Raw genomic sequence first — 23,586 nt, 5'->3', positions numbered from 1 at the left:
TCTCTGCAACTACTTTATTTTCGTCGTTAGTTTGCCGGTTACGATTACGATAAAAATATTAAACCTTGCCGCAGACAATTTTTTAACATAGAACTACCTATTGGACTATAATATGGCATTCTCAGTTCTCCTGCCATATGACTTAATTCACATTTTGACTTAGAGTTTGAGAACGAAAGTGAAAGAGAACGCAAAAAATACCATTCCCAATATGATTTTTAAATTTTTGATTAAATTACAAAAAAAAAACTCTTTTGGAATAGTGTTTTTTCCGCATTCGCATGCTGACTTTTGAAATGACATCTTGAAAGTTCTAAATATTATGGAGAATATTTAATTTGTATATATTCATAAGTTTTAATGTTCAATGCAACAATTTCATCCATTATAATTGGTCCCAACTCTACCTATTTCCTAAACAAAACTTTGATTTCTACAAAAAATGATGATGTTTACCCCTTAAATGGATATAATTCGCTTTCGAAAATGCACGATTGACCAAAATGTCTTTAAATCACGCCAAAATTTGCTAAATTTATTAAATTACTGCAAAAGTCTAAAATTTGTGAAAATTCCATAATTTTTCCAATAATAGGAATATTTAATAGGACACAGAAAAACTGCAATATTTCCTTTCATTGCTAGTGCAAATTTCACCACAATAGCTACTTTCGTTGCCGAGATATATTCATTTGAATTTTACTTTGTCCCAAAACATAGCTGCTACACAATTCTGTTCGCCTATTACATCAAAATTGATAATGAAGAAATCTCAAAGTCGTTGATGGCACATGTATGCGGTAACGTTGCCAGATTGATTACCAACATTATGTTATAGTTTAAAGTTATTGAAGCATAACTTGCGGCGCTTTTATAAAGAGGGACCAACACGGCTTTTTGTTAGGAATCAAAATTTTATTTTAACTCCTCAAGGTATGTTTTATGTTTTCATTTTCTGTCTTTGGGTGGCATCATTCGTAAATGAGTTAGTTTTTCGCTCATATATACGGACAATGCATCAGAAAAAATGCCGAATATTATCGCGAAAATATTCTGGAGGGTGTATTAAAGCCTTGGGCACACAAACATTTTGGCCGCAGACCTTGGAATTCCAACATCGCACCATCGCACTCAGTACGCGCCACCCAACAATGGTTACAAAATGAGGTTTCTCGCTTCATTCATTCCCAGCGCACAATGGCCACCAAAATATCCGGATACCAATCCGTTGGACTATTGTGTCTGGAGTATTTTGATAAACAAGATTGGCACTGAAAATACCAAAGTGTAGATCATGGGCCAAAGAGAGCAACAACCGGGCAGCGTGTGACGGTTTCATTGGCCATGAAGGCCATAATTCGTGCCAAAGGTGACCCATTCGAACAAATCTAAACTTATTCTATTCCGTCATTTTTTCCTTTCATTCAATATAATTAAAAAAAATGTAAAAATTATGGCGTTTGTTCGGAATTTCAAAGTGGCATATTCTATATATTCATGCCATGGAAAAAAACGCTCGTCATGGTACTCCATATTTGATTAAACGCATAAAAGTACGTGACATCCAACCAAAAGCTGGATGTCTCATCACTATGGCCAGACTCAATCACATCATCATACCATGAAATTACCAAGAAATGGGTCAAAAAATTACAACACACATGAAGACAACGCTACCAGTTTTTTACGATTGGGCTATTTATTATTGGTAAAAAAAATCACTGACACATTTTCTTCATAAAGGAATCAGTTTGTTTTTTTTTATTGATTATTGAAAAATATATTTTGCCGAACGTACAGAGGTATAAATAGAATATAGAATACTGCTTTAATCCAAGGAAAGAGGATTCACAAAAATTCAATTTAAAGTTTGAATTTTATATTTTCAATTTCAATTTTACCTACTGTTTCAGGATCGGGAATTTAAAAAGATGCCCAGCATATTTCTGTAATGAAGAATTCAAACCTTTTTTCTATTTAATGAAAATGTTAAGGAAAAGTTAAATTCGTTTTGATGGAACAAGTTTGCCCTGAAAGTAGGAGAACGGAACCTAGTAAAAATGCTAAAAATAAGAAGCTTAACAAAAATTGATGTAAAGGTTGTGAGATCAGAGAACACCTTTCGATCGTATCAAGACATTATTAAATGAAGAAATGTGATTTTTAACTCGCATGTAATAGAAAAAACTAAACAATTAATAACAATTTCTAAATTAATAATATAATTAATATTCATGAATGTTATATTACAATTTTTATTTACAACACAGTAGCCACAGAGGAGAATAATTTCCCTGGCCTTTTTTTTTTTTCAAAAGTCTATTGTAAATGAAACAAATCTTAAAATTCATATTTGTATTATATAATATTGTTATTATTTTCGTATGGGATTTTTATATGTAACATTTATATTAAGTTTAAAGTGTGCATACATACATATATCATTCTTGGCCATGGAGATTTCCATTTTTTTGGGGGAAAACATTTAACGATTCTTTTCTTTGTATTTTGTGTTAATGTTTACAACCAATTCGTTGGTAAGAAATTAAATTTTCTTTGATCGAGTTCATTTTTAATATCTATCAATTTTCGCATGATTTTTATACGTTTCAATGTTATTGCTTTCGTTAAAGATCTTTAGAGAACACCTTAAAGTCTTTTTTCTGTTTTAGTTTTGTTTTTTTTTTATGTGGTGGTGGCTTTGTCTAATTTTCCTTCATATTTTCAGAGGTTTGATGGAAGATATAAATATTGCTTGATGGCGATGACATTTAAATAAATTGAAATGTAAAATAATGCAAATATATATTAGATCTTTATTACTTATTTATTTACTGGATTTTATTTAATTACCACAAAGCTTGTAAAGAATTAAAATAAATAAATGCAAAAAAGACACCAAAAACTCTTTTCTTATGTCCCTCTATATGAAGGGTGAGATGAAAAAACTGCAAACTTCAGACTGCTGTCATTTCTAAGCCACTCGTCCGACAGCTGTTAAAGTAATTCCAGTGACAGCTCATTATATTGTTTACAAGCGTACAAAAGCAATTTGGTGAGAATTTTGTAGAAAAAAAGTTATTTGTGATGGAATTCTAGCGTGATAGTGTGACTTCTTTATATTTGTCTGACTATCGTTAGAGCACTACAGCATTTAAATGTGAAAAAATATTTTGTGTCTCGTGAGCTGAACATATCACAATATTCCATTCGGCAAATATTAAAAAATGAGCTCGGGATAAAGCCATTGAATTTCCAAAAAGTACAAGAATTTACACCGCAACGGACAGAAAATAGACTCAAAAGAGCTAAAGAGTTGCTTCGAGTTGCGAAAGTGGTGAACTGCCGAATTTGGTTTTCGTTGTCCAGCAGTTTGTAAACAAGCAAAAAGATCGTGTTTACTTGCCAAAGAGGTCAGCTGAAAATGTACACCTTCGGTTGGCCACCAGAACTCAAGCGCCGGCCATGGTGATGGTGTGGGCCGCCATAACAACCGATGGTCGCTCTCCGGTCGTATTAATCGACCGTGGTATCAGAATAATGGTGTATTAAAGCCTTTGGCACGCAAACATTTTCGCCGCTGACCGTGGGCATTCCAACACGACTCAGCATGCGCCACCCTAGAATGGGTACAAAATGAGGTTCCTCGCTTCTCCAGATACCAATCCGTTGGACTATTGTGTCTGGAGTATTTTGGAAAGCAAGGTTGGCACTTAAAAATACCAAACTGTCGATCACCTCAAGCAAAGGCTTCGCCAGGAATGGGCCAAAATACCGTAGGCCATTTGAAGACCATAATTCGTGCCAAAGGTGATCAATTAGAACAAATCTAAACTTATTCTAAAATGTGATGCTATTTCCGACATTTTTTCTTTCATTCAATAAATTTAAAAACATGTAAAAATTATGGCGTTTGACTTTGTTGCAGTTTTTTTTTTATCTCACCCGGTATGTTTGTTATCTGAAACTACCAATAAAAAATAATTCATATTTTTAAAGAATACTCAAATAGCAAAGTACGGTATGTCAACTTGAAAAAGGGACATTTTCCTTTTTGGGTATTTTCCTTCTTGACTGACTTGGCGGTGGACCACACAAAAGTCTGTAGCAATTTGAAAATACATTTCCATGGCATTACTTTAAAAGTTTCCAAATGTTTTTTTGGATCATTCTAATATTTTAAATCCTTACCTAAAAAATAATACAGAAAATTACCCTACACACTTGGCAGTAAAAACATGAACAAAAAAAGTAAAACAAAAGTAATTTTAAATTTCAATTTAAATATAAAACAATTTATTTATAAAAGTTTTCGAAAAAACACAGTCCAAATTAAAAATAATAAATATATACAAAAATAATTTTATTAATGTACGGCCATAATTGAAGAAAATACACAAAATTTCTTTCTAATAATTAATCGAGAAATATGGGAAGGAATATATTGGCGGGGATAAGAGAAATTTCTTCTAAAAATAAAACAAAGCAAAAATTAAAATAATAATTTGTTTTATAAAACAAAGAACACCAATTGGAGTGGAAGTTTGTTTTTATAGCTTTTGTTGCCTAAAAAGAATTGCTTTATTTAAATTTTGTTTTCACAATTATTATATGTTCTAAACAAAACCAGTTGGTTCGCTGTTGTTTTCTTTTCTTCTGTTACAATTTACTATAATTTATACTATTAATAGTTAAAGGTATTTTGTTACTCATTTTCTTTAATTAAATTAAACACAATTCACAAACCTAATTAATGTTGTGACAATCGAAAGTTTAAGCTGTTTGAAATCATATACTCTTCTTTAATTTCGATTTAAAGTCGTGGTTTTATTTTAGTTTTTTTTTTTTTTTTTTTTAACAAATTTGTCTTTTATTGATTTAATTGTTTCTTTCTTTTGTTTCTTGTTGTTGTACAATACTGTTGTATTTTCTATGGTGTCGTTGATTTGCTTATTTGTTTTGTTTTTTTATATTATACTTATTTTGTTTTAATAAATTAAACAAACGTTTTTTTTTTAAATAAAAATTTAAACTAAACTAAATTGTATCAATTAATTTAGATTTCTAAAGAATGTTGATCTTAAACATTAAAAAAAAAAACACAATTATGCTAAATTATATACAACACAAGATTTTGTTAATTTCGTTTACTTAATATTTGTCTTAAATATAGTTGTGGTTTTGTTGTTGTTATTAAGATGAAAACTAAAAATTAAGGTAGTTTACTTTGTTTTTGTTATATTTTAATTGATCTAACAAATCAAACATATATAAATAATATATGTACGGTTTGTAAATATAGAAATTAAATGCGTGCCATAGGTAGGGTAGCAATGATGTGAAATATTCAGTATGTGTCGCCTTCGGTTTTGGAGTCAATAACATTCTCATTGACAAAATTGGGAAAATGTCATGTTTACATATATAACTTGATTGATACTCAGCCGAAATGGAAATGGCAAGTTTCTGCACATGCAAGATACAAATAAGCCCGTATTTCAAGATTTAAGCAATTAAAGCATGCTCAATAAATTTCTATGCTTTTGACATAATTTTGCAGTTAATTTCGGAAAATGTCAAGCTTACATTATTTTGAATTTAAAAGTCATATTTGTTCTTAGAAATGGCTTCATATTTCAAAATGCCCAGAAAGTATTCTAAAGACGTAATTGTTTTCATCGTTAAATCCGTATGAAAGATACTGTGAATTTAAGAGAGTTTTTCTTTCCGAAATAAAATTTGGTTTGGTTTTTTAAAGTATAGTCAGGATATACAATTAATTTGAGCCAACACGTTTCATTAAATTCAGAAGAAATAAAGAACTACAGTAAAGAAAGACACAGACTTTAAAGATAATAAAAAAATATTACAATTTTAACAATTTCTTTCAATATTTCTTAATTGTTCGTTTGAATTTTAATTGAATTCAAATATTTAAAAATCTTTAGAGAATGGATTTTTTGATTTGAAGTTTACAAGATTCCATTAAAAAACTCGAGGAATATCCTTGAAATAAAAATGAAATGTTGTAAATTTCAAACGTCTTTTTCCCACTTTAATATTGAGAAATATGTTTCAATTTTATAATACTTTGTATCCTTAGAACTGACCCAAATCTCAATATAAACACTACTTTCAGAGACTTGGGACATGCAAAGAATATGAAATATCTTAGAGTTTATGAGAATAATTTAAAAGAACCTATATTTAACCACAAACATTTGGAAAAGAAAAACATATTTTTTCGGTAAAAACCCATTTTAAATCATTTAGTCACTGTCAAAATAGAAAAATAAAGAGTCTTCGGATGCACGTAATAAAACAAGAACAATCTAAATTTGCACGAATTTCCTTTTAGGGCGATAATTTTGATAAAAGCAAACAACGCTAACTGCTTAAATCTTAAAAAAGTACGAATCAATTAAATGAATTTAAATTTACAAATAAGTACATGACATTTTATTAACATAGTGGACTCAAACATTCATACAGGGCGATGATTCGATAGGTCGGTATAAGAGGAAACACAATTCAATATTTTCATGTGTCCTTATGTATTTTCTTGAAAACGTCACATATGCATAAAATACCTGAATGTATTTACCTTATATAATTCGCATGCACGTGCTCCCACAAAATTAAGGGTGAAAATAAATTCAGAGCGAGCGAAACTAAACTGCTAATGGCGGTATAAAATGTAAAAGATCTCATAATGCTGATGTATTAAATTCTAAAATTAAACTATTGTTACCATGGCCATTTGTTGTTGGATGTAAACTATTGTTGTTGGCTAAAGAATGAGCAATGATGCTGCTAACGCCGCTGCCACCACCGCTAACGTGATGTGGCTGAAGTTGCTGAACATTATTTTGGTGAATACTAATGTGATTGGATTGAATTTGTTGATTCTGAATAGGTGTACTACTATTACTAGATAAAGCTCTTACTGAAGCTGCCGAAGTTTGTTGCTGTCACGAACTTACATTGCTATTACCGCTGACCACACAATTGAAATCATTTAATTGTGCCTGTTGCTGTTGACTTGGATTATTGCCAGCTGTGGCTGAAACCAAGGGTTGATGATGTGAATGTTGTTGGTGATTTCCAGCTCCACCCAAAACGTGTTGTTGCTGTTGTTGCATTAACTGCGGGTGATGCGTATGTGGATTATGATCCATTAGTAAGTGACTTTCGGTGAGATTGGATGCATCGGTAGAAGAATTGCCGCCACCAGCACCACTTCCCATAATACAATCACCCAATTCATCAACCAATTGTTGGCGCTTGGTGGAATCATGACCTGTATTATTGGCACTTTGTTGATCTTGCATCATGGAATTACCCAAGAGCACACCCATAGTATGATCAAGTGAGAACGACAAGGAATCTGCTTCGGAGTTTTGCAAATTTAATATGCTATCTATGGCATTTTGAACATGTCTGGTGATATCATCATCAAATTCTCCGCCTCCTCCTGTTGTTGGGGGTGGAGAATTTTGATGCTGGTGATGGCTATGATCATGATGTCCAGTGTTGTTGTGATGATTCAACATCATTTGCTGCTGCTGTTGCGTTTGATTGACATTCATAAAGTGATTCTGCTGTAAATTTTGTTGCTGCTGAGCATCCATTTGATTAAAGCTATCAAAGCCTGTAGGATTCATGATCATATGGTGGTTATAACCATTGGTTTGGGAACTGGGAGTTGCATTATCAACCCCCAAACCATCATGCAGAGATAATAAGGCAGCATCCATTAAATCTTGGGCATGCGCCGTATCATTTGGCACCAAATTATGATGATGTTGCTGTTGCTGCTGTTGGGATGACTGCTGTTGCTGCTGATGTATGTTTAATGGAGAATGGGCTGAGGTAGATGAATCGGTGATACTACCGCAAATCTTCTTTTGGGGACTATTTTCACCATGCTGTTGTTGTTGGAGAGGTGTATGTGTATCATCAACCATATGACCATTCCATTGTCGCTTTCTATTACCCAAACAATCACCCATAGTAGAACTGTTTGTGTTGGGAAAAACGGGAAATTGTGCTTCCATATTTTGCATCCACCGAGGATTATTGGCTGAGCCCAATTGTATGTGATGCGTCATGCTATTGGTAGCATTACTTGCAAAACTAGAACCAACATTTTGTCCCGTAGATAAAAACGAATTATCCGTAAAATCGGAATCCCAATTTGTTTTGTCAGTTCCTTTTGTTACGGTATTACAATTTGCACTGCTGGCCGCTGGAGATTTAGCAGCTTCACCAAATAACATAGACATATAAGGTGAATCAATGCGATCCTTTGGACCACTTGAAGCTCCTAAATGCACGGGAGAATTGCCAAACAGTTTGGTCGTAGATGATTTCCCAGATTCACCATAACCCATAATTTCCAAATTGTATGGAGAGTCGACATGATCTTTGGATCCAGACAAGTGAACGGGCGATTCCCCAAACATAGATTCCAAACGAGTTTCAACGGCTTTGTGAACTTCACTATCTTCGGAACCACTAAAGAATTCATTCAAATCAGCTTGATGGCTTTCTTCCGCATGGTTGAGGGAGAGCTCGGGAGCTTGTTGTGGTTGTTGGCTGCAACTACTAGCAGTAGGTGCGCTGGTGGTATTATTTGCACTGGCTAGTACAGATGGAACATTACAGTTTGTTGTGGTATCGTTGGAGACTTGTGTCTGCCGTTGTTGTTGTTGTTGGAAGATACCTTCTGAAGATTCATGGCCAAGAAAACCTAGTGTTTTGTTATGATTGTTGTCGTTATTACGTTTTGGTTCGTTATTAACGTTATCATTAGTGCTGGAGGTGGTATTAATTAAATTCAATTCCTTTTGTATACACAACCAATCATCATCTTGTTGTTGCTTATTCGCTGTATGATTGGTCTGCAAATGTTGAGAGAAATCAAAATTGTTGGACAGAATACTCTGTGCGTTGAGGTTAGATGACGTATCCTGAATTGACTGCTGCTGCTGTTGTTGTTGCTGCTGCTGCTGATGATGTGCAGTTGCTTGGGAGGATGTTTGTAATGAATTGGTCGGCTGCGTATTATCGACAGCATGATTAATTTTATTGACTTTGGTTTTAGCCTTACTAGATACTGAAGTGTTTACTGATGGTATGGTGACAGTATTGGCGGAAGATGTAATAGTGGTGGTAGCAGTGCTAGTGGAACCCGTTAAAGCTGAGGTAGTCACATTAACGTTTGATTGCGGCTCCTCCTTATGTTCCACTTTTTTCATTATAAATGAGGGCGTTATCTCAGATTCAATATCGAAATTTTCGAAGCTATCATTTGTCTCCTCATTGTTCAGGACAGAACACGGTGTTGTTGCAGACATTACTTTCTTCATGTCACCATTGAACAGATTACTAGGCATTTTTTGCTGAGCATGTTGCTGATGTTGTTGATTGTAAAATGAATTAGAATTCTTGGAATCCACATATGTAGGTGAAACATCACTCCATTGGTTGGAACATTCCTCCTTCTTTGGCTCTTTAATTTCATTACTTTTTGATTTTGAACTACCCATGTTGTTATTTATAGGACTTTGTTTCAGCAAATCAAATGAGTCGATAGAGCTATTACAACTTTTACCACCAGCCATTGAAGAATTTCCCATAGATTCTGTTTTTATTTCATTCTTGATGGAATCCAATGATGATGTATTTTGCATATTTGTACAGAAGTTCGAATTGCTATCGTTATTCATCGGGATATCCATTAGATTTGGTTTCGAATCTTGAGTTTCGGTTTTAATTTCATTTTTAAGTTTATCAAACAGTGAGCCCCCCTTAATATCAAATTGTTGGGGCCCTTGCTGCTGTTGTTGTTGGCATTCATGTTCATATTTGAGCAAATCCTGTTCCAATTTCTTGGAATCGGCAATTTCTTGGCGTAAATCTTCGATTAAGAGCTTTTCCATTTGGCATATTTCTGAGGTACGATGTTGTAACTGTAAGAGAAAGTTAAATAAAATTATTTATCAATTGAAGTGGAGCTGATAAATGTTTAGATGCGGGTATTTAAAACCAATTGTCAATTACTCTTCTCACCATTGACTCTTGCAATATAATTTGCTGGAATTTGCCAGAAAGTTTTCGAAATTTGTCTTGAAAACGTATTGCTGTCTTCTCAAATTCCTCCTCTTCTTCACTTGGTATGTCTTCATCGTTCTGATACATGCAATGATACCTACATGAGCGAAAATGCATTACTAAATTGAACGGATTATTTATCGAGGTTATGGTATATTACCTTATCAAACGTTTTACCGCTTCCTCTTTATTTTGGAATGGATTTTTGTAATCAGGTTTCGAACAATTTTGTTGATCAACTTCTAGCTGTTGTAAGAATCTGTGGTAAAAATAATATTATAAAATTTATTGATTGATTTTAATACTAAGCCATAATTGTAATAAATCTTATATTCAAAGCTCAAATTCATTTAGCTTGTTTAGTACTAAATCCAGCAAAAAAAAAGTTAAAATCTTATATTTACTTCCAAATATATATTAGGGAATATACTAGATATAATATCGCCTTTAAAATAATCAAATCGACCTGCTTTTATCATAGGAAATGAGAAAAGTACCCTAGACAATCAGCTGGATAACTTTTGTAAATTAATAAACGGTATAGATTGAGATTACCAGCTTCAATTCTAATAGAGCGAATTGCAGATAAATAAGGCTGATTAACAGACTGTGAATTACACCAAATGAAACATGACATGTCCAAAAGTTAAATTCTATTTTCCTAGATTGTAAGTGAATATACTAAAAAATTTCCGCTTCCAATGAACTGACTCTCTTATAAATCAAATAAAGGATTAATATCAACCAACTACTCACAAGGAGAGACGAGCAAGTTTTGCTTTTGATGGGACCTTATCCTCGGTCTTAATAAATGTTGCAATTTGACTAATGGGATTACCAACAATGTTTAGACCACCGTTTATGATTGAATTTGTTGGAGCAACCATCATGTTATTGTTGTTCGCCAAAGTTGAGACAACGGATGTCGCTGTAATTGTTGTAGAACCGGAGGCAGGTTGTATGGTAGCAACAGGATGCAAGCAGGACATGGATGATGATGGTGATGTTGCTACTGCTGTGGTAGTAGAGGCTGCAACTAGAGGCGGCACGCTTGTCGCAGCACCACTTGTCATAACCAATTGAGGCAAAGACAATGTTGCTGATGTCGACGTCATCGAAGACATGGACATAGACATTGTTATGGCCATGGATGTTGGCATATTACTGGCAGTCACCGTTGTATTCGCAGTATTACAGCTGTTAGTAGCACTGGATGTAATCGCAGATTGCTGTTGTTGTTGATGATTATTAATAACAAAGGTAGGAGCCGTAGCACCAACATTTGTGGTTGAAGTAGTAGCTGAAACAATGGGCGCTGATAAAGTCGCTGTTGGCACCAATGAGGGAGTTCCCATTGATGTCGCTAGAATAAATGATTTTTGATTTGTTATCCCCGCCGTTCCTATGCCACTTAAGCTGTTTATGGTAAATGCATTCGTGGCCAAGGAAGGTGATGTTGAGAATTGATGTTGCTGCGACAACGGGGTTAATTGTGGTGTAATTGTTGTGGTCATTGTTGAGCTAACTGTGGAACTACAGGGAAAAATAAGAGGTGGTGGGCCTCCACCCGCCACATGTGTTGACAAGCTTCCCGATGTGTTGGTATTTTGAAAGCTGGCAAAGGCTGGTGATGTTGTATTCGCCTTGGCAATTTGTATTTTTTGCTGTTGCAGCAATTGTTGTTGTTGCATTTGTAAGTGTTGTGTAAAATGTTTTTGCTGCAATACAGCCGGCATATTTGTGATATTAATCATATGGGGCTGGGGCAGCGATGCAAAGGGCAGGGTGGGCAAGCTGGAATTGGACGATAACGATGATAACTGTGGCAATTGAGGACTACTTAATATAGAGCTGGTTAGATTGCCAGATGGTTGTAGGATTGCAGCACCTCCTGGAATGGAACTTAAGCTCGAATTCCCGCTACTGTTCGTTGCAATCGAGGTAGTTGTATTGGAGGTTGTTGCTGTCGATAGAGTGGATCCAGTAGAAGAGTGTTGTTGTTGCTTTGATTTATTATTGTGGCTTAATAAAGGTCCTGGAGCGACTGTGGTGGAGGTACTTGTTACTGTTGTACTGCTGTTTGATTTTGAATTACTGTTTAGAACAACTGATGACTGTTGCTGTTGTTTTGGCGCTTTTGCGTTTTTGCTGCTCCCATGAGTTGGTTGCTGTGGTTGTTGTTGATGCTGCTGATGTTGTATTGGATATATGTGTATCTTCTGCGTTTGTTGCTGTTGTTGCATATTTCCCGCTTGTGATATTAAAGTCGGTGTGGTAGTTATTGATCCTCCCACACCACTTGTATTAGTCGAATGGTTGTTTGGTTGCACTACATTGGCAGGTATGCTTCCTCCACTTAAAGCAGCCTTATTATCGTTATTTGTTGATTGTGGCGGGTTTGTGTTTGACATTAAATTAAATGTTCCCAGATTGGAGTTCGGTGGTACAGAATTTGTTATAAATTGATCTGAAGTGGAGATCTCTTTGCCTGAGGACAGTATTCGATGCTGTTCCATAAATAGCCTCTGTAATGACTGATTGATTTCTATATCAGTCATTGGCTTATTGAACGCTGCCACAACACTTGGATCCAAATCGGCCGGCAACGGCATAGAGGAGATTAAATTTTTGTGTTGCATTTTAACGGTCAAATATTGGATTTGCATTTGAACTTGACGCAGCATTTGTTCTTGTTGTTGGGTTAGTTGTATTGTTTGGACCCGTGAAACCGTATGTTGAGGTTGCTGCTGCTGTTGTTGCTGTTGCAAATTTTGGCCCGTCGATACTATTGGTTGTATTGTCGGAAGGGACATCTGCATGCCACTGGACGTTAAGCTGGGGGTGTTAATGGTATTACCGGCCGAATGAGTTGCGGTGGCATATGTATTGACTCCAGATGTTAATTGACTAGAAGAAGACGTTGCTATGGATGCCAATGAAAAATTTATGGAGAAGTTATTATTTTGCTGAGACAGGGATGGAGCTCCTCCTGTTGTTATTGTTCTTGTTGGTTGTAACTGCTGCTGTGGCTGAGGTTGTTGTTGCATTGGAGCTGTAATCCCCACCAGTTTTGTACCCGTTGAGATTTGCGTCTGAAAGGGCTGTATGCTAACCACATTTGATGTGGACGTTGTGGTACTGGTCGTAGAAGTAGACACAACTGGCTTGCCACTGGCCGTATTTGGCTGCACTATTTGTACGGGGTTATTGTGCGGTTTCTGTGATAAGGGATCTAACTTTGGCAACGGTTTCACCACTGAGGCATTTTTCATTAGGGCAACATCGGCTGCTGTTGTCGTAGAAGCCTTGGGCTTTCTTACTGGTTTCTTTTTAGGTACAGCACCGGTAGAAGTCGTAGTTGTGGTAGTGGTGGTTGTCGATGAATTTCCCTGCGCTAATTTATTATCTTGCTTAGCTGCTTTCGATTGATCTATGATAGGAGCAACATTTGCCACTTGCTTTGTAGTGGTAGTGGTGGTGGTTATTGTGGTGGTGGTACTAGTGGATGAAGAGGACTGGGCTGTGGAACAGGTGGTCGATATTGACGTCATAGGATAAACTATCTGTTGCTTTGGTGCCTGTTGTGGTAGAGAGGTTGCATTAGAATTGCTTAGAATTGATCCCGCATTATTCATGGGATGCACTGGTAAGGTGATGGAAGAATTTGGTAAACTAGGTGGGGCAGGATTCGTTTGGGGTATTTGTGATGATGCTGGTAGTGGATTGGCGTCGTTGAAATGTATTTGTCCCTGTTGCAGACATTGGGCCAGTTGTTGCGCATTAATGCCAGACGGAGCAATAAGTATACGTTCGGTAGGTCCAATGGAGGCTGTAGTTTGATTTGCTTCAATCGGTGTAATCTGATTAGTTAAACTGTTTAAGCAGAATAACTGATGTGTGGCAGGATCAACTTTGGGCAATGATAAATAGATGTTTTCTTGCTGAGGAACGGGGGCAGGATTACTATTAACGTTTGTTTGTACATTCATATTTAATTGAGGTTGTACTGTAGTCGTTGAATTTGTAGGTGGCTCTTGAGCTTTAGAAATACCACCGCCTGTTGCTTTGGATGCCTCGGAAGCAACATTTTGCTGCTGTTGTTGTTTCTTTTTCGAACCCTTAACATTTCCGCTGGGTGGGCCGGTAGATACTACCGTAGGAGCAGGTTGCTGCTGTTGTATGACGTTTGTTGCTATTTGACGATGTTGCTGCTGAGGCTGCTCCATCTGTTTGAGGGGCTCATTGATAATGGTGACGTTTGGTAATGCCCCCTTAAGCAAGGCCTGCAATATTAGCTGTGATTGTTGATCTTGGGGTTTATTGGGATCATGTCGTAATATCAAACGTTCACATTGTTCGGAAACTGCCAATGTCAGACTTCCTGTTAATTGAGGTATTAAAGAAGCAATAGTGTTTGGTGTACCCACAGATATCGAAACATTTCCTGTAAGACCTGGTAGGGCAGGATTTGATGGCGGAGCGGTTTGCTGTTGATTTTGTTGCTGTGGCATTGGTGTCTGCGAGGTGACCAAGACATTTGTTGGTGTCGTTGTCGAATTCTGAGGATTCAATGTTGCATTAAATGAGGGCTGACCTACTGCTAATGTAGGTTGTGCCTGCATGTTCAGATTAACCGATGAAGAATTCGAAGCCACCGAAGAATTCGATAATTGAGGCAATGAAACCAACTGCATTTGTCTTGGCTGTTGCTGTTGCTCATTTAGATTCGTTGTGAGAGTATTGGGGAGGTTTGTGTTGCCCAAACTCGGATGGTTTTGGGTTAAGCTCGGAGGTTGGAAAACAATTTGCGTTTGTTGTGGTTGATGGTTGGTAGCCGACTTATCTAAAATAGGCATAATTTGTATTTTATTTTCAACCAAAGAACCAATAGGAGTTGTAGAAACCATGGTGGCAGCACCTTGTTGTCCTGCTAGACGATTATCAATTTGTGAAATTTGTATATTTCCAATTTGGCTGGGTACCAACGATGGCGTAGGCAGGGGTGTGGATATTGAACTTGTTGTAATATTAAGCGAAGGTAGATTAGAGTTCTGACTGCTAGGCAATGTTACCATTGAGGAATTGCTAGTTGGCAAAGTATTAAAGGAATTCGTTATGGACGATGAGGCCGTTACAGTGGAATTATTTACCGCAACAGTTGCTGCCGTGCTAGCGGCATTATCTGACTTTTTAGTATTTCGCTTTGCCGCTGGTTTGCGGCGAGGTTTTACAGTAGCTGTCGTGGTAGTTGAATTCGTTGTTGATGTAGCCGATGTAGAAACTGCTGCCACGGAAGTTGTTATCGTAGGGGGAGCCGCGGAAGAACTCATTGCTAAACTACTGGATCCTGCCGTTGTTAATGGGATTGTAAAAGTAATGTTTGCTGTTGGTCCCCCTGATGCTGCGGACATGGAAGTTTTAATTTGCTGTGCCTCATTTTGAACCTGTTGCAAATGCTGTTGAGCCTGTTTCTGTATCTCCTCCTGGGACGGCAATCGGGGTATAGTAATGGAATATGGGTGTCCTTGTGGCCCAGCTGTTGTGGCTGCGGATGAACCCAATAAATCTGCAGAAGGATCAATTTTGATAACAATATTTGCTGCAGCTGTTTCTGCCCCCGAATGATCCATCTGATCTTGGCATGATGTTACCCCAGGTATAGATAAAGTATATGATGGAGCGGCATTTCCACCACTACCATTTGGTTGTGGTATTGATATTGTATAATCTGTTGACGGATTCGTCATCTGATTTGTTGATGGCATCGGTTCTTCCATGGGTGTGGTATCCATAAAGTCCTCATCATCATCCTCTGTGATGCCACAGAGTTTCATAACATTGCCCAAATCTAGTTTGCCATTACTAGCTCTTTGTATTTGCGGTGGCGGAGAAGGCGATTTTGGCCTTTGTTGTTGCTGCTGTTGTTGTGGTTGTTTATTTTCGATTATGTTTTGTTGAAATTGTTGCTGTTGAACTGTTGTTTGAACGGTGGTTAAGTTACCCGAATGTTGTTGGCTTAGCATAGGAACAATTTTTGTAGTTGTGTTGCTGGTGCTGATGGCAGGCACCAGCACCGATGTAGTCGAGGTGGCGGTATTCAATGTTTTATTAGCGGTGGTAGTTAAAGGTTTTGCATTGGCGGGTGCTGCGGAACTGGCCGCAACGACTGAGTTGGCATTTGCCGCGGCCGATGTTGCCGGGGCCTTTCTTCTTCTTGGTTTAGCTTTCTTTTTTGTTTCAGGTTGCTGTTGTTGCTGCTGTTGTTGCTGTTGTTGCACTTGGTGTTGTTGCTGTAGAGCCTGAGCTTGCTGTTGCGCCTGCTGAACTTGATTTTGCGTTTGTTGTATTTGCTGCTGTAGTTGTTGAATTTGTTGCTGTTGCTGCTGCTGTTGTTGCTGTTGCATTTGAATTGTGGCAGCCGCATTGAACTGCAAATGAATTTGGCCATTGCCACCCACAGATTGTTGATGGTGCTGCTGCTGTTGTTGTTGTTGGTGACTTGCTGTTGACTGCATATTCTGTAACACTGGTGTCGGCTGCCGATTTAAGGGTTCCGGGGTCACTGAAACTGGTACATGGGCCGGTGAAGATTGCGTTAAGCTAGTGGTGTAGAGATCATTTGTGTTTGTTTGATTTGAATTACTATTTCCTGCCGAGTTTTGAGTAGTTAGTTGTCCCCCTGCATTATTTGTGGAAGGCGGGGCCGCTGGTGTTTGAAAGGTAGTTGCTCCAGCATTACTTAGTTGGTTCAAATGTATATTGGCATTGCTTAGTTGGTTCAGATTTATAAGTCCCTGGGCCGAATTTTGTTGAAACTGAGCGGTTCCAGTACTTGCCGGCAACTGAGAGAGAAGTGTGGGTGCCCCACTGGCACTTAGACCATTTGGCATTTGAATTTGAGCAGTGAAACTGTTACCGTTGGCCGCTGCGGCAGCAGCCAACTGTAGATTCTGAAGTTGAGCTGCCATGGATGGACCCAACAAATGACCATTGATGGTGGCCGCGGTCGTGGTAAATTGCTGAGATCTGGGTTGTTGGTTAGCAGCTGCTGCTGCTGAGAGTGCTGCATGCAAACCGCTCAGCTGTGTGATAGCTGAGTTTTGGGGCTGTGTCTTGATGGCCTGTAAGTGATTGGCCTGTTGTATGAGATTTGCCTGAGAAGAAACAATAAAAGTAGGTGTGGCCGCAGCCAGCTGCATTGTAGCACCATTGTGACCCAATATTCTTAACACCTGTTGGGGCTGTTGTTGCTGCAACTGGGGTTGAGGCCGGGCATTTTGTATGACCAAAGAAGGCGTGGCGGTCAATTGGGGGGTTGGTGGCCTCAGTATCAACTGTACGCCTTGGGGTGCATTTTGTTGTACCAACATAGGTACCTGGTTCAAAAGCAATTGCGGTTGCTGGCCGGCGGTGGTTGTAAGACTAGCTGTGGCACCGGAGGGTAAAATGATTTGTTGTTGGCCCGGCTGAGCTGATTGTGAGATCTGTGTTAATGATGTTTGTTGCTGTTGTTGAGACAAATTGCTTGACGATGTAGGATTAGAGGTAACTGTTTGTGATGGGGGCGGTGTCGGATTAGGGCCCGCCGAATTTCCCTGCTTGTGTTTTTGTGTGTCAATAAGTATTTGTTGTTGCTGTTGTTGTTGCAGGGGCTTTGGCAGTATTTGTTGGGGCAATTTATTACCTTTGCCATTGCCTAACACTGTTGCCGATGTTAATCCTCCCGTTGTTGTCGTTGTTAGGTTCCCCGTGGGCGTTGTAGTAAATCTGGCTTGTTGCTGGTGTTGAGGCGTAGATGTGGCAGCCGCAATAATTTGTCCCTGAGGACCCTGAATAAGTTGAAAGGTCTGCTGGGGACCAGTACCGGGACCGCCATTGCCATTGCTGGCTATTGTGAATTGTTGTTGTAACATTTGCATTGTCGGTGGCTGTGGTGTGGGTGGTTTGATAGAGGCAGCGGTTATTGTTGTGCCGCTGGGACTCGGTGAGGGGCTGTCGGCAATTAAAGGACTACCGCTGTGATATTGTTGAAATTGTTGATGCTGCTGTTGACTTATGGGCAAAACTGCGGACGACGATGATGTTGCGGTGCTGTTTGGGTTAGTTGCGTTAACACCTTTTTTCGTTTGATTTTTTGGCGAACAAGCCACATTTGTTGTCGCAAACGTATTCGGTGTATTGTTGATCGTTGTTGCATGTGATTGCCCATAGCCGCCTGCTATAGTCGCAGTAGTCGATGAAGCCGAAGTAACAGATGATGATGCTGCTGCGGCGATCGATGATGGGTGTGGGGGGTTAGTAGTGTTGGTGGTGGTTGCGTTGCTGTTTGTATAGTGGCTATTGGAGGAACTAAATATTTGGTGATGTTGTTGTTGCTGCTGTTGCTGATGTTGTTGACGCTTATTGCCCTTCTGTAAATGGAGAAACAATTATTATTGGCATCAAGAAAACACAGGATTTGATCTTTGTCATCTACCTTGTTTAATTGAATGTTATTGGAACCGACCAGCGTGGCATTCAAATCGTTTCCTGTTGTTGTTGCTGTTGTTGTGGCCACATTTTGAAAATTACCCACTAAATTGAGACCACCAGCGGCATTGGCTGTTATACCAATGACACTGGTTGCTGCGGCAGGCGATTGTGATGGACTGGGTTGGAAGACCACGGTGCCAGCATTGGGACTACCATTCGTAAATTGATGTATGGATTGCCGTCGACCGGGTGTGACAGCTTTACGCTCCTGAAAAAGAAAATATTTCGGAGAATATTTGTAAATTAGATATGCTATCCGGAATGGTTTGCTTTTAAAGTTTTGTTATTGTTAAAAGAGGATATTGGCACATAATAAAGTCAACCCCCAAAAATGCGCCCATATAGTCCACCATGAACTTACCTGTTCATGTGTATTGGCATTGGCTAACGGATTGCCCGTTACTAGAAGTACATCCTGGGGAAATGGTGATAACGATGGTGACGGTTGCAAACGTGGACTAGCTGAGATCGATGGTGATGGACTGGGCGTTAGAAACGGACCCGGAGGAGACAATATTCCTGTAAAGATAATACGAAATAAAAATTAGTTCTTTCGTAGAATGGTATGATACAGCTATCCTAAAAATGTAACAAACAAGTACAGTATATTTATCAATGTGTGTATGCATAGATGTGTACACACGCATGTGTAGGTAGGTAGATATGTATATCCTTTTGACTACACAATTATGTATTCATTTCGGTTTTGTTGCTATGACATCCTACTAATAACTCAAAGAGCAAACGAATTCTTGGAATATGTAATTTATTTTATAATAAAAAGGCTTTTGCTCTGGAAGTTTTTGTCGTTTGTGTTGATGCTGGTGATGAGGACGACGACGATGACGTTGATGATGATGTTTTGCCTTGCCGAAACATTAATTATGTATATTGTATAAAGTGTTTTTGTACATCCAACAAATGAGACATAAGCATATAAACATTTCCAGTGCTAGAACTGAATGACACAACACAATTGGGTGGTGTATGGAGGGGTGGCCAGAACTTCAAAGGCATTTCAAATGTAACGTAGTTACCTTGCAGGGTTGGATGGTAATGATACTTGACAAATATTACAGAAGCTTCCCGGTAATGTGATAGATAACTGTACATATATAGAAATTTGGATAAATATTTATTGGAAAAAAGCAACAGTGGCAAGGTTGGTTGTCGTTTCTAGTTACGGACAGAAGTCAATCAAGCTGATTAATTCATCACTGTTTTCTTCGAGGGGCCGGAGTTTTCTTTCTCGATTTATGTAATTTATTTTTATGTGGAATGTAATAAGAATAAATTTGTTGGAGCAGTCAATTTTAAGAAATATAGCTAAAGTGTTTTGATGATCTTTTCGTCAAATATCTTTGTTGGTCGGAAAAGGGGAAGTGATACAAACCGTCTTCCAAGAGCAAGAAAATGCGTTAATATACTACAGGCGAAGCAAACATATATCAATAAGTTGGGTCTGGTCTCATCAGTGAAGATAATTTTCGATTGAGTTCCCGATCATTTGCCTGCATTTTAACGATCCAATCAGGAAAATGCGAATTCGTTGATGATCGGTCGTTTTGGTTCTTGTTTTAACTGATTACTATAAGCTCATAAGACCTACGTCTTTATGCTAAATACCGTATAATAATGTTTGTTGAATACACAGTTCCAAGAAACGACGAGGAATGACAAAACCTGGAATTGCATCAACATTTTGTACGTTTTACGTTTTTATTTCACAAACTGTGGATTCAGTTGGTGTCTGCTTCGGAAAAAACTTCATTATTAAAATTTATTTATTTTATTATATATATGCAGGGTGAGATAAAAAAACTGCAATAAAGTCAAAAGCTATAACTTCTACATTTTTTTTAAATTTTATTGAATGAAAGCAAAAAATGTCGGAAATAGCAAGTATTTTGGCCCATTCCCGGCGAAGCTTTTGCTTGAGTGCGTTTGCATGCCCAAGGTTTTAATTCGCCCTCCAGAATATTTTCGTGATAATATTCGGCATTTATTCTGATGCCACCGTCGAATAATACGAACGGAGAGCGACCATCGGCTGTTATAGGCGGCCCACACCATCACCATGGCCGGCGCTTGAGTTCTGGTGGCCAACCGAAGGTGCACATTTTCATCTGACTTCTTTGGCAAGAAAACACGATCATTTTATTTGTTTACAAACTGCTGTACAAGGAATGTTTTCTCATCGGAAAAAACCAAATTCGGCAGTTCGCCACTTTCGCCCAAGCGAAGTAACTCTTTAGCTCTTTTGAGTCTATTTTCTTTCTGTTGTGGTGTAAGTCCTTGCACTTTTTGGAATTTCAATGGCTTTACCCCGAGCTCATTTTTCAATATTTGCCGAATGGAATATTGCGATATTTTAGCTCAGAGTCATTCTTCGGCCATTGCAACGCGGGTTTCGATCAAGTAGCTTTTAGTATTTTTTTCAGTTGCGGTGTAAGTTCTTGCACTTTTTGGAATTTCAATGGCTTTACCCCGAGCTCATTTTTCAATATTTGCCGAATGGAATATTGCAATATATTTAGCTCCGAGCCATTCTTCGGCTATTGCGACGCGGGTTTCAATCAAGTAGCTTTTAGTATTTTTTTCAGTTGCGGTGTAAGTTCTTGCACTTTTTGGAATTTCAATGGCTTTAACCCGAGCTCATTTTTCAATATTTGCCGAATGGAATATTGCGATATTTTTAGCCCAGGGCCATTCTTCGGCCATTGCGGGTTTCGATTAAGTAGCTTTTAGTAACTTTTTTCTGGAAAATTCTCACCAAAATGCTTTTGTAGGGTTGTAAACAATATAATAAGCTGTCACCGGAATAATTTTAACAGCTGTCGGACGAGTGGCTTAGAAATGACAGTAGTCTGAAGTTGGTTGCAGTTGTTTTTATCTCAACCGAGCTCATTTTTCAATATTTGCCGAATGGAATATTGCGATATTTTTAGCTCAGAGCAATTCTTCGGCCATTGCGACGCGGGTTTCGATCAAGTAGCTTTTAGTAACATTTTTCTGGAGAATTCTCACCAAAATGCTTTTGTAGGGTTGTAAATAATATAATAAGCTGTCACTGGAATAATTTTAACAGCTGTCGGACGAGTGGCTTAGAAATGACAGCAGTCTGAAGTTGGTTGCAGTTTTTTCATCTCAACCTGTGCATATATACTAAAGATTCACTTGAAAAGTGACAGCTTCAGAAATACCGGTGATTCAAAAGAACACCTCCTTTTGCTAGAAAGCACTCTTACTTAATTCAACAGGTTTGGATGGAAAATAAAATTCTTCAAAGCAAACAGAAGACCACAAGTCTTTTTCAATTTAATTAATTTCAAACAGCCACACTAAACCTAAGTCCTCGCTATCTAAGTCTTTCATTGACTTAAAATTAATCTGCCATAGACTCATTACATCATTCTCAAATCCATTCATTCACTTACTCCATTCAAATTTTCTTTCATTTCAAATCGAATCATTTCCACAGATCTTTTACTTAATTCAAACGGACATTATAATGACTTTTCTTGTCCCGCCAGAAGATTTGTAACATTGGAGCATTCTTTCCTTTACATTTTGACGAGAAGTGTATCCGTTCGAAAAAGACCGAGGAGGAAAAATTATAACGTTGCAAACTCTTTTGCTTTGAATGGCCAGAGGAGTTGTGAGGAAAAGGCAGTAATAAAGCCACAGTAATCATTGAATGGAAAACTAAAAGGAAAATGGAAAACTCCAACAGTTTTCTTTATTTCAATTTTATACAGAACAAAGAGAGTGAGAGAGGGGGGTAGCCTCGAGATCTGCTCCATTGTCTTCTTCCTTCTGAGCTTTAAATGCACTTCTTTTAGAGTTATGAACATTTTATCCTCGGTGGGGAATATAACATCAGAGTTGACTTTGAAGTTGAAGGAAAATTTTGCAACAGCCGTTGTTTTTTTCACAATTTTCCATTTAGCCATTCAACAAACCCAGCCATCTGAGGCCATCCACTATGAACGACTCGCATTCGTTTTGATGGTAATTTTTTGCCTGTTTTGTTTCTGTTGCTCTGGCACTGGCCTCTGTTGCTCTGACTATTGTTCGTGTGGTGCATAAACGGTTTTCCTATATATTTTGGCCAAAAGGCATTTAGCCTTTTTGTATCAGGAGTAGAGTATGGCATACAAATTGTGTGCAAATGTGTGTGTTTGAGTAGTATGTGTGTTTTATAATTTTCTACTTTTGTGGCCACGTCATAGCTCGTCTTTCAAATTGCATTAAAATAATAATTTTTCCCAGTTTCTGTGTTGTTCTGTTCTACGTGATGTTGCTGCTTCTTCCTCTGTTACGATTGAATCTTCTTCAAATATGCAAAGTCAAAATAAGGCTTACAGGTATAAAAAAACTTTTATTGAAGAAAAAATTCATTTCTAGCACACAGGGCAAGTACAGAGAGAATACCATGAGATGAGTTTGCTGACGGGATATCCGATAAAAAGTATTGCTACTAAAGGATTTGAATAATTGCATTTTCTAGTTTTGTTTTGAAAATAAGGAAAATGGAAAATTTGATCACAGGGAAAGGAAACAGGACGGCTTAATGTATCATTCATGTATGCCAGCGGGAATGTAACTGAAATATTACAAAAATAATTTTAAATTTAGAAAGGGATAGTAGAAGTAGTTTTTTTTTCATCTGAAATTAATATATACTGTATAAACGAATATGAAATGGACCCTATGAATATATCTTAAATACAGGACATAAGAACACATCAAAAATGTTGGCTTTATTTTTGTATGCCCTCTATGTCTAGATTTGACAGAAGTTAATTGTGTATTAAAATTATTAAGTCAGATCCATGAAAATAAACTCGAAACGACAAGTTTCAAAAAAAAAAAAAAAGAACCATTAAGAGCTTTGTGATTTTTAAGCATATTTTTATAGAATGTTCCTGAAAAAAA

General features: G+C 37.6%; 1 protein-coding gene across 1 annotated transcript in view; it reads right to left on the bottom strand.

Moving 5' to 3' along the window:
• Window positions 1-4,266: 4,266 nt before the first annotated feature.
• The window catches only part of LOC101889361 (mucin-5AC), a 188,921-nt gene continuing 169,601 nt past the window's right edge, over window positions 4,267-23,586 (bottom strand). Inside the window, exons 2-7 of the mRNA XM_059121485.1 lie at window positions 19,010-19,167; window positions 18,593-18,856; window positions 10,873-18,527; window positions 10,277-10,375; window positions 10,075-10,213; window positions 4,267-9,974 (exon numbers count right to left, since the gene is read on the bottom strand). Of these exons, the coding sequence (XP_058977468.1) occupies window positions 6,972-9,974; window positions 10,075-10,213; window positions 10,277-10,375; window positions 10,873-18,527; window positions 18,593-18,856; window positions 19,010-19,167 (11,318 nt within the window). The 3' untranslated portion in view covers window positions 4,267-6,971. The remainder of the gene's footprint in view (window positions 9,975-10,074; window positions 10,214-10,276; window positions 10,376-10,872; window positions 18,528-18,592; window positions 18,857-19,009; window positions 19,168-23,586) is intronic.

The sequence above is a fragment of the Musca domestica genome, unplaced genomic scaffold (assembly GCF_030504385.1).
Source record: "Musca domestica strain aabys unplaced genomic scaffold, Musca_domestica.polishedcontigs.V.1.1 1, whole genome shotgun sequence".
NCBI classification, from domain to species: Eukaryota; Metazoa; Arthropoda; class Insecta; order Diptera; family Muscidae; genus Musca; species Musca domestica.
Note: the sequence above shows the minus strand (reverse complement) of the source record. Positions and strands in the feature narration are given on the sequence as shown.